At 43.8% G+C, this 11,662-nt stretch overlaps 1 protein-coding gene across 1 annotated transcript in view; it reads left to right on the top strand.

Annotated features, from left to right (window-relative positions):
* The first annotated feature begins 4,869 nt into the window (after positions 1-4,869).
* Positions 4,870-11,662, top strand: part of IL13RA1 (interleukin 13 receptor subunit alpha 1) — a 70,356-nt gene continuing 63,563 nt past the window's right edge. The window contains exons 1-2 of the mRNA XM_077145390.1: positions 4,870-5,047; positions 9,583-9,722. Of these exons, the coding sequence (XP_077001505.1) occupies positions 4,972-5,047; positions 9,583-9,722 (216 nt within the window). The 5' untranslated portion in view covers positions 4,870-4,971. The remainder of the gene's footprint in view (positions 5,048-9,582; positions 9,723-11,662) is intronic.

The raw sequence follows: 11,662 nt of genomic DNA, 5'->3' as shown, positions 1-11,662 counted from the left end.
TTCACATTCATCTTTATATTCTCTGTGGTGGCAGAGGGTGTCTTTCCCCAAGTCATCTCAAATAAACTTAGAATCTAAGTAAAAGCAGTGCACTTGCTATACAAACCTGGTTTCAAGACAAGGCCCCTGGTTGTCCCTTCCAATTAGATATTGCCCATAAGCCTGTCCGATGTAGAAATGCCGGAGTCATCTTGGACAGACCAACCCTGAATTCACTTCCAGTACAATAATAGACATGCATGTAAACCTCTGCATTATTTCCCATAACAGTGGCATTTGTCAAGTGCTATCAGCACACAGGAGGGCACAAAGAATTTTGCATCTGACAGTTGAAGACACCAAAAAAGCATAATAGAAGAGAGTTTTGGGTTAAGAGAAAAGGTTCAAAAAGAGAAAATATCAGAGGTGGGCAAACAGGGGATGAGCAAATAATAAACAAGGGAAGCAGGCCAAGACAGGGACCAATAAGGAGTGACAGGACCTGTGTAGATGGGGAGCACATACCCTATTGAAAGATGGCAGCCCCTGCTCAGATCCAGCTGACTTGGCATACTGGAAAGCAGATCCAGTGTTATCTGAACTTCTGACTTTTTAAGAAAAGCTGGTTTCTTTCCTGATTTTTTTTTCCATTTTGGGCTCTAAATCCAAAGACCTTTATACACAATGTGCGCCAAACCAAATTGCCTGCAAAGGACCTTCAGCTTGAAGGTAGCCCATCAGCTAGCAGTGCCAGAGCTCTGAGTGACTTGGGGATCCTGGCTGGAGATGAAGCTGGATAGAATAGTCTGGGGACTTTGTCATGAAGAGGCAAGCCTGCAGACAAAAGAGTTGGGACCTCCTTTTGTGGCATTTGAGGGGAGGAGGTGCCATTTAAGAAGCTTAAACTGGGGGATTAAAATGATGAGATTTACACATTAGGAAGATGTGTCTCATGGAGGGTAAGTCTTTAGGGCCAGCTTTTAGACTGGAGCTATAAATAGTTTAAGGCCAAGATGATAAGGACCTGAAATAGAACACTGGGGGTGAAGGAGAGGAATAGATCTGAGAGTGGTTCTATGATATAATGTTACTGCGCTGCTAACTGTGCAAGGTGGGGGTGGGGGGCGGGGGTGATCAGGGCACTAGATACAGGAAAGGGAGGTGTCTAGGATAAATCTTCTTAGCATTAGTCTCTCATTGTTTTTTGGTAGGCACAGGGATAATGGGTGATGGGGGTGGGGGAAGAGTGGGGTACAAAAGACAACAAGGAGTACTCCAGCTCAGGATTTCTCATCTTTGACATTATTGTCATTTGGAGCTGGATAATTCTTTACTGTGTCCTGTGCTGTGCATCTGTGGTAGTGTGGAGCTGTTATTTATCCCAGAAAAGGTCATGCTCTTTTAATCCATTCCTGTGAATGTAGACCTATTTGGGGTGGTACCTTTTGGTTAGATTATTTCAATTGAGATGTTACCCAGCCCATTCAAGGTAGAATCCTTTATGAGATGATAAAGTACAGAAAAGTCAAAAGAGCCTAGAGAGAAAAAGCCCCCAAGGAGCTGAGAGAGCCACTGAAACCAGAACCCAGGAGAGAAGGCCCAGCAGACATCACCCCTTCCCATATGACAGGGGTGTCCTGGATAGCAGTAGCCTGTCTTCAGAGTTCAAGTATCATCTTGTTGACACCTTAATTGGGACATTTTCATGGCCTTAGAACTGTACATTTTAAGTTAATAAATCCCCATTATAAAAGCCGATCGATTTCTGGTATATTGTGTTCCGGCAGCTTTAGCAAACTGAAACAGCATCATAGGATGTTTCACAGCATCCTGGGCCTCTATCCCCTAGATGTCAGTAGCACACACCCCATCTAGTCGTGACAACCAAAAATATCTCTAGACATTGCCAACTGTCCCCTGGGAGACAGTTTCTATCGCCCCAATTGATAACCATGGCTCTAGAGTCAGAAGGAGGGAAATTCCCTATTTGCTATTTCTCCTTTTTCTTTGCATTGCAATGGTAGGGAGGATCTCTCTGGATTTTTGCTTAACAAAAGTACAGAACCCTTTATTAGAGTTTTGCTTAAGAGATAAGAGTTCTTAGCTAAGCCCTTGTTGTATGCTGGTGTCTAGTTCTTTTATGAATTCAAGAGGATATCACTAACTGGCTTGGGGTAGACGAGAGTTTCAAAAGTGGACATCCTTCTTTGCTCCCAGATATGTTCTTGTATATGCCCCTTCCCACCCCCATTTACAGAAAAGGAGAAATCTTTAGTGAGAAAGGAAAAGACGGAAAAACCTAAATGGAGCCAATGGGAACACAGTTCAGTACAGGATCCAGTCACCCCAGGCCAAAACAAAACAGAAAAGGCGACTGGGAGTCTCACACCCAAGTCATCAGGGCTCATTGGATTAAAAGTTAAAGCTAAATTTGATGTTGACTCATCATGATTGTGATTACATAAAGTCAAAATGAGAGCTCCTTGTTTATTGCAGTTCTTGGAAAGCCCTCCATTTGTCTTCATCTTCCTACAGACCAGGGCAGTAGCCTAATTTAATCCAAAATGCTCTTTGAGGAAAGTACACAGAGATAGCAAATTAACATTTTGTGTTGAAAGAACAACATTCCCAACTTTCTTGACCTCCTTTTAAATTATTGCTTAATGTTTAGGGTCAGGAGGAAGGGAATTGAATATAATAATCTTATTCACTGGCAGAAGGCCAGAACTATCATGGTAAAAGGAAATCATGCCCCCCTTCACCTCCACTGCCCTTTGTCTTGTTTCTCACGAAGCTCAAATTTTTAGGGCTTTGTATTTTTAATCATTCCTGCCATTACTGTTCATTTTATTAAGCATGATCAATCAATGCTGGGAAGGGCCCAAAATGGCACTCAGCATCCCCAGAGGTTCTTGTTCCAAATGGACACTCCCAGAAAGACAGATGACATAACCATTTTGGAAATGTTAATATAAATGTATCGTATAATATTTATAGCAAATGCCAACAAGTGTATAAGTGTGTGGTGATGGGGGGAGGCCTTAGTTAAAGAGTAGCTGGCATGTTTGCTGGGGGATTTAGAAATGACAGTAATAGCTCTCAGTTTATAGGCTTTTGAGAGTTTCAAAAGCATTATTTGTTCCATAATATAAGCAGGCAAGGATATATTCTGAACCTTTCATCGCAAGAATCAATATCTCAAGATTCAGCTAAGGCACGATCTCCTCCTGGAAGTCTCCCCTACCCTTTCCCTCCCATAAGGTGACCCCTCGTTGTATCCCGCGATTCCTTGTTCCTGCCCTCATGATAGCATGTCACAATAGTTGCAGCTCTTTGTTGGCAGGGCCTGCTTTTAATGAGTGTCTAGTACAGTTCCTGGAAGGGCTTAATAAATATTTACCAAACTTGAGGGACTTAATTCCAGGAGGGGGGCCTTTGTTTTGGATAGGTTAAGTATCCTAATACCCTTTGGGTAGGGTCTGGACTAGGTATATTGTTAACATTTTTATCACTATATAATTTTTTCTTTTTTTTTTTTTTCCGCATAGGCAGGCACCGGGACTCGAACCCAGGTGTCCAGCACAGCAGGCAAGAACTCTGCCACTGAGTTACCACTGCCTGCCCTAGCACTATATTTTTGCAACTGATTTCAGGTATATGCACTGGGTCAATTCAACCAAACTACACCTCAAGTTAGTGGCAGGATCTCATCATCCATGATATGACTCTTTTTTTTTTTGAGAGGGTGGTGGAATAATGGATCCCAAGAATGTCTATGTATGAATCCCATAAACCTGTGACTATGCTACCTTACATGGTAAAGGGATTTTGAGATGGGGAGATTATCCTTGATTATCTGGTAGGAACAATATAATCTCAAGGGTCCTTATATAGGAAAGAGGGAGGCAGGAGGAGTACAGTCAGAGAAGGAGATGTGACAATGGAAGCAAAGGTCTAAGAGAGACCAGCCAGGAGCCAAGGAATGCAAGCAGTTTCTAGAAGCTGGAAAAGGCAAAGGCAAGGGGATCCTCCCCTAGAGCCTCCAGAAGGAATGCATTTCTGCAGATATTTTGATTCCAGTGAAAACCATTTCCAAATTCGGACCTCAGAACCGAAAACCAAGAAATTTGTGTTTTAAGCCACTAAATTTGTGATAATTTGTTACAGCAGCAGTAGGAAACTAATACGATTTCCCATTTTCCTCCATCCCCAGCCTCACAGGCACCCACTTTCATGTATTCAATGTGTAGCTTTCCAATTCACTTTCCATCCTCACTAAATATCCGTGAAAAATAAATATATTGAAAGTTGGTTGTGTGCTTTTTAAAAAAAAAAATGCACGAACGTAATATGCTCCTGTTCCTCATATTCGGAGATTTTTCCCACACAACATCATGTATTATCAGCTTTCAGATAGGATCTCCTTTTCACTTCACAAAACACGGTCCTGCCAAGTCCTCCTTCTGCTGTTCCCGGTCCACCCCGTGAGGTAGGGCTGGTATTACTAATCCTTGATTCAGAGAGCTCAGAGGCCAAGGACTGGAGGCGGCATGTCCATACTCCCAGGACAAGGTTCTTTCCCGTAGCTGGCGCTGCCCTGGTGCCCACTAGGGCACAGACCTTAGCACCTCGGAAGCACCGCAAGTTTGTACGCAGGGTCGACGCCTGCGGGTACAGAAGGCGGGAGCCCGGGCAAGCACCGGAGTGGCCGCGACGGGGTCCAGGAAGACCTCAGGCGCCGGAGCTGCCGGTGGCTGCGGGAACTGTGTGGCTCTGAGGCCAGGTGTCGGCCTCCAGCCGGTGCCCCACCCCCCCAGCCCGCGCACGCAAGCACGCCGCTCGGGTTACCTGCGGCCGGTGGGCGGGGCGGCCCTTCCCGTCTGTGCCGGCCCACAGCCTCCCGGGCGGCGGAGCCGGGAAGTGGGAAAGGGAGCGAAGGAGGCGTAGACTGCCGATCCTCCAGCCGAGTGGGGCTCGGAGGCTTGGGGCTGCATGGAGCGGCCAGCGCGGCTCTGTGGGCTGTGGGCGCTGCTGCTCTGCGCCTGTGGCGGTGCCGCCGCGCCCACTGGTGAGTGCGAGCCCCCCGGGGGGTAAGGCAGGGGCAGTGGGGGGGTCGAAGGCGCTGGGGGACCAAGGGTGGTGGCGGGAGTAGGCTCTGGGGGTTGCTTTCGCGATGCCCTGCCCCGCGCTCGCTCCCAGCTCGGAGAAGAGGGGTGGGCCCAGGATCAGCGAGGTTTTCCTGGACCCCGGGCGCGGCGGCGGCGGCGGAGGACGACGACCTTCCGCCGCACTTCCCCTGCGTGGTCGGGAAGAGCCGAGGCGCCTGGCGCTGGTGAATGTGCCCGCAGCGTCGGAAGGCGCGGGTCAAGATCCGGAATGTTGTCTGTGGGCCCAGGAGGGGTTCAGGGGCCAGGAGCGGCGAGGACGGCGACCGCGGTCTGAGCGAGCCGGGAACGCGCCGGCCCTTCGTGGCTAAGGGTGGCCCTTGGTGGTGGGAATTGCAAGGAACCTCTAAGGATCCTGGTTCCTTCAGAACCAGGACCTGAGGGCCTCGGGCTCCTCTGGTGTCTGAGAAAGCAGACTGGAAACTCCGAGCAGCATCCGGGTGGTAACGGTAACTTTTTTATTTAATAAACTTTTTAATTTCTGAATGATTTTAGACTTATAAAAAAGTTGGAACGATAGTACAGAGAGTTCCCGTGTATACTTCCTGCCCTCTACGGCAATTTTTAATTAATCAGCTGGCAGAGTGGTTGTGAAAACTTGGGGCCGACGGACTTACACACGGACAGCTCCTGGCATGCATGACATTCCAAGTGACAATAGCAGCTCCTAATTTTATGGTTTTTATTATCGCATTGACACACGCATCCTCAGTTTGCTTATTGTATTTTCAACAGTGTGTTGTGCTTTGAAACCCAAGTTGAAATGTCGATAGGAAACCTTGATGTACTCTTATCCATTCAGCTAACAAAACTTAGGCAGTTTGTTTTCTGCTAGCCAGTGTTCTAGGGGATGAGGATACAGCTGTGAGCAAAACAAGATCGAGTCCTTCCCCTAGTGGAGCTTATATGCTCTTAGCAGAGTTACAGAGGAAAAAAAAAAAGTAAAATATAAAGTGTCAGATGGCGCTAAGTACTGTGGAGGAAAATAAAGCAGGGAAGGGGTTTGCCATTTTAAATAGAATGGCGTGGGATGACCTCACTGAAAAGGTGGCCTTTGAGAAGAGACTTGAGGAAAGCTTGACATTTGCCAGTTAATAATTATTCAAGTGTCTGCCTTGTCTAGTACTGAGCCATGTTATGTTGGTTCATTTAGAGCCTTACTGTGTACAGCATATTCGTTGCCCCAAGAGTGCTGCTAATTCACTTGGAGAGATCTGATTCCCATAACCCTATGGGGAACATGCAGTCCAGAGAAGGTGAGGGATTTGTCTAGCTTCCTCCACCTCCTGATTTTCACAGTTCCACTCCAGCATCCTCCCACCCCCAGTCTCCCCCACACACCTGAGACAACAGGTGGCCTTCTAGATGTTACTGACAATCCCCAACTTCATCAGCTTTGCCACAGCAGTTCAGTTCATTGGTAACTTGGTTACTTAGAATACAGAAACGTGTTTAGTGTTAGAAATATGGATAGAATTGCACTTAGGTATGGTGGAAAAGACATTAGATCATCAGTCAGGAGACTTGAGTTTTAGTGGCTCCAACACTTAAGAGCTATGGTACTCTGGGCTAGTCATTTTCCATCCCTGTGCCCAACCTTTTTCATCTGTGAAATGAGTAGTTTTAAGGGCCCTTTCAACTCTACTCCTCTGAGTGTTCATAATAATGATTAGGTTACCAGCTTAGTTTTTTTTGTGTGTGTGTGTGTGTGACTTTAGTTCGATAACCCGCAATGTGGCATGTCTGAACAATTAGCATTGATATGGCATTGATACTGAGCAGTGTTCTAAGTGCTTTACTTGTGTAATTTCATTTAATCCTTACAACCTGTTCCATAGGTACTGTTATTAGTCCCATTTTGTATAAGAAGAGGCTGAAACACTGTGAGGCTAAAACCCTTGCCCAAAGTTTCACAGCTGATAAGATGGAAGAACCAGGCTTCCATCCTCTGCAGCCTGATTCCAGAGGTTGTAACCTTAACTGTTATACTCACTGCTTCTCTCTATAGAATTGAGAGCAGTCCTTGGCTGGGAGAGGGGATGGGTACCTCCCACAGTAGCAGAGCAGGACTGATTGGAACTCATGAAAAGTACTTACAAGCTGTTCGCCAAGATGTGAATATTCATACATTGCTAACTTGCTTAATAATCGCTGGAGTGTGCAGTCCAAGCTGTAAGTACTGTAAACAGTCAAAATAGAGGACACTTAGAGAATAGGCAGTTTCATGCAATAGGCGAACCTTAAGCTAGATCTTCAAGATGGGCGGAATTTGAAGAGATGGAGAAGTCATTCCCAGTGGGGGGAATAGCAGGAATTAGAGACCCAGAAATGGGGGGTGAGAATGCCCCTTTGTAGTGTATAAGGAGACTGGCTTGGCAGGAGATTATTGCAAGGTCAGTCCAGAGAGAACCTCACTTGCCTTTGAAGACTCTGAGTGTTACACAACAGGAGGGAAATGACACTGGAGAAGTGAGCAGGTAGACATGGGGGGGGGGGCGGGGAAATCACTGGAGTGAGAAGCTCCTCAGGAACTGAGTGCTGAAGGTCTCCCCAAGGAAACTGTGTTGAGAATGCCTCCCATCCCGGACAATGACTTACTGATATCTTCCTGTCCTAGAGGGCCCAGCTGAGCACATTAGTGTGATTGGTAGTGATTAAGGGAGATGTTGCAAGAAAAAAAAAACCCACGAAAATGGCAGGAGTTGATGATTAGTGGATGTGAGGGAAAGAGATGGATGACTCATATATGACTTGCGATTTCCTTAACTTTTCCCGAAATGTGCATGCCTCTGCCAGCTCTTGTGGCTGGACAGTAGAGAATAAAAGCTATTAGTTAAGCAAGGTCCTTTATTATAAGAAAGAGTATTGATCCTCTTAATTCCTAATTAGAATAGGATGCTGTGCTAAATGATCTTACAGACTCGCTGGGGGTTGAATTTTAGTGGAAGGAGCTGCTTGGGTTACCCTTTCTGGTATCAGTGATCAACCCTAAGAAATGGTTGAAATTAGATGCCTAAACAAAGCCCATCAGGCAGAAGGGGTACTTCTACTGCCTCAAAGGCTATGGGCACATATGAATTCCACAGAAGATTGAAGCAATTGTTAGAACTTGTTTGGAGAAGGGAATGAACATTGAGGGTGAAGGGCTTTGCAAGGTGGGCTGACCAAGTAGTTGCTATGTATAAAATTGACTGTTAGGGAAATTCAAGCACATAGTGCCTGCAGAGTTGCTATTTTGGGACAAATGGAGCTTTTTTTTGCTTAGTTGTAACAAACTTAGTAGTATAAGTCACTAAAACAGGTATAAGTATTATAGATTATATAGGGGACCCAGTGCGCTTCAAAATGTGCCTGTAGCATTTAAAATATGGCACTTTTGTTGATAAATTAATATGTTAACTGTATTCCTTAAGTTATTAATAATGATGAAGTCTCCCACATCAGAAGGTCTTCAGGGGATTACTTAAAAATTATTTTAATAAACATTATTTTAGAAAAATTTTAGATTAACAGAAAACTTGCAAAGAAAGTAGCAAAAGTTCCTGTATACCCCTCACCCTGTTACTGTGGGATGACTTTGGAAGTTCAGAGATCTTCCAGAAGGTCTCAGGCAAGTTTGAAATGATATTTCCTATTTTTCCCTCTCCATATATTTCCCTATATTTGGCAATAGCATCAAAACTCCTTCCCTTGATCTGGGAACTTGGTCCAAAACAATAAAGTCAGTAAATATTTGGCAGAGGCAGTGGTGGGCTTTTTTTCCCAACAGAAACACATTTTTAAGGCACTGGTTCACAGTTTGTCTTCTATCCCTTCCCTCTTCAGATTAGTCAAAGCTACAAGGGAACAAGGACTGTTAAATCTCTCAGTACTTCTTTGAAAAAGTTATAAAAACAATTACCAGGGCGGATTAGCAAGCATGATTAAAGATGAGCTTCTTGAACTCAGAACTGCTGAGATTGAAGTGTCATATGAGTGCAATGTGGATAGTAAGTGTAGGGAACCCAAATGCCTGGAGGAGGAAAACTTAGAGATGGTAATATTAGAGAATATACTCTTCTCTGTGTTCAATATATAGCAAGTAGTCAAGAGTATGACTTTGGAGCCACATTTCCCAGGTTTGAATCCCAGCTCTGCCATTTATTAGCCAAGGGATTTGGGGCAAGTGACTTAACTTCCCTTTGCGTCAGTCACCTCATCTGTAAAATGGGGCTAATAATAATAATAAATAATTAATAATAATAAGATTGTTTATGGGAATTCAGTGGATTAGTACTTGTAGAGTACTTCAAACAGTGCCTGGCTCGAAAAATGTTAGATGTTGTTAGCTCAGCTATTATTATTTTTGGTCTCTAGGACGTGGGGAGTGGATCAAATGAACCATTAAGAACATTGGCTGGTGTTGATAAAATTTAATATGTATGCTTGATTTGGACAGAAACTCAGCCACCCGTGACCAATTTGAGTGTTTCTGTTGAAAACATTTGTACAATAATATGGACATGGAATCCTCCTGAGGGAGTCAGCCCGAATTGCAGTCTATGGTATTTTAGTCATTTTGCCAACAAACAAGATAAGGTAAGTTTTCTGGCACATATAGCATTGAAGAATAAAAGTGAAACTATGAATTGGAGCCAAGAATAAGCCAAATTCTAATCTTCAGGTGGGAATTTTTTGGGGGGTTGTGTCCAAATTTTAATCGGGAAATTTATAGAAACGACTGTTGACAAAATTGAACATTTCAAAAATATGTGCTAATTATTTGCTAATTAACTCTAAATGAGATTGCTGTGATAGGAAATTCTAGATATCTTTATCTATTAGGCACTCATTTGACTGTATGTTACATTTATTTCTTCATTCCTGCATGTAACTGTATCAGCTTGTTTCTATATAACACTTTCAGTTTTCACATTTACCATATTGCTAATGTACTGATAGATATGCAAGAATAATGAGATGCAAAAGTCCCCTTGGGGGAATGGCAAAAAAGGGGGAAAATTCAAAATCCCAATTAGGAGAATGCCTAATATTCACAGAAGCAGTGGGGACAACCAAATCAATAGGCTGAGCCCTCAGTCTCGGGATTTGTTGAAATGAAACTTATCCCCACAAAGAATAGGCTAAGCCTACTTAAAATTAGGCCTTAAGAGTCACCCCTAGAAAATTCAACTTCCCCAAGTTGAATTCTTGATATCCTCACAAGCAGTGCAGACAACCAAAGCTATAGGCTGAGCCCCCAATCTTGGGGATTGTTCATATGAAACTTAACCCCACAAAGGATAGGTCAAGCCTACTTAAAATTAGGCCTAAGAGTCACCCGCAAGAGAATCTCTTTTGTTGCTCAGATGTGGCCTCTCTCTCCAGCCAACACATCAAGCAAATGCACCACCCTCCCCTGTCTACGTGGGACATGACTCCCAGGGGTGTGGACCTTCCCAGAAACATAGGACGGAAATCCTAGAATGAGCTGAGACTCAGCATCAGGGGATTGAGAAAACCTTCTCTACCAAAAGGGGAAAGAGTGAAATGAAACAAAATCAAGTGTCAATGGCTGAGAGATTCCACACAGAGTGAGAGGTTATCCTATAGGTTATTCTTACGCATTAAATAGCTATCACCTTGTTAGTCAAGATGTATTGGAGAGGCTAGAGGGAACTGCCTGAAAATGTAAAACTGTGTTCCAGTAGCCATGTTTCTTGAATATGATTGTAGAATGATACAGCGTCCACAATGTGACTGTGTGATTGTGAAAACCTTGTGTCTGATGCTCCTTTTATCTACCTTGTCAGCAGATGAGTAGAACATATGGAATAAAAATAAATAGGGGGAACACATGTTAAATAAATTTAGTTTGAAATGCTAGTAATCAATGAAAGGGAGGGGTAAGGGGTATGGTATATATGATTTTTTTCCTGTTTTCTTTTTCTGAATAGATGCAAATGTTCCAAGAAATGATCATGGTGATGAGTGTGCAACTATGTGATGATATTGTGAATTACTGATTGTATACGTAGAATGGAATGATCATAATTTAAGAATGTTTGCATTTCGTGTTTTTTGGTACTTAAAAAAATTTTTTTTAATTGAAAAAAAAAGCAAGAGTCACCCCCAGAGAACCTGTTTTGTTGCTCAGATGTGGCCTCTCTCTCTCAGCCAACACAGCAAGCAAACTTACCGCCCTCCCCCTCTCTACATGGGACATAACACCCAGGACTGTAAACCTCCGTGGCAACGTGGGACAAAAATCCTAGAATGAGTTGGGACTCAACATCAAGGGACTGGGAAAACCTTCTTGACCAAAAGGGGGAATAGATAAATGAGAAAAAATAAAGTATTAGTGGCTGAGAAATTTCAGACAGAGTCAAGAGGTTATCCTGGAGGTTATTCTTATGCATTATATAGATATCCCCTTTTTAGTTTAAGGTATATTAGAGAGGCTAGAGGAAAGTGCCTGAATTGTAGAGCTGTGTTCCAGTAGCCATGTTTCTTAAGGATGATTGTATAAGGATATAGTT

Source organism: Tamandua tetradactyla, chromosome X (genome assembly GCF_023851605.1).
Source record: "Tamandua tetradactyla isolate mTamTet1 chromosome X, mTamTet1.pri, whole genome shotgun sequence".
Lineage (NCBI taxonomy): Eukaryota > Metazoa > Chordata > Mammalia > Pilosa > Myrmecophagidae > Tamandua > Tamandua tetradactyla.
This window is presented reverse-complemented; position numbering and strand designations above follow the sequence as displayed.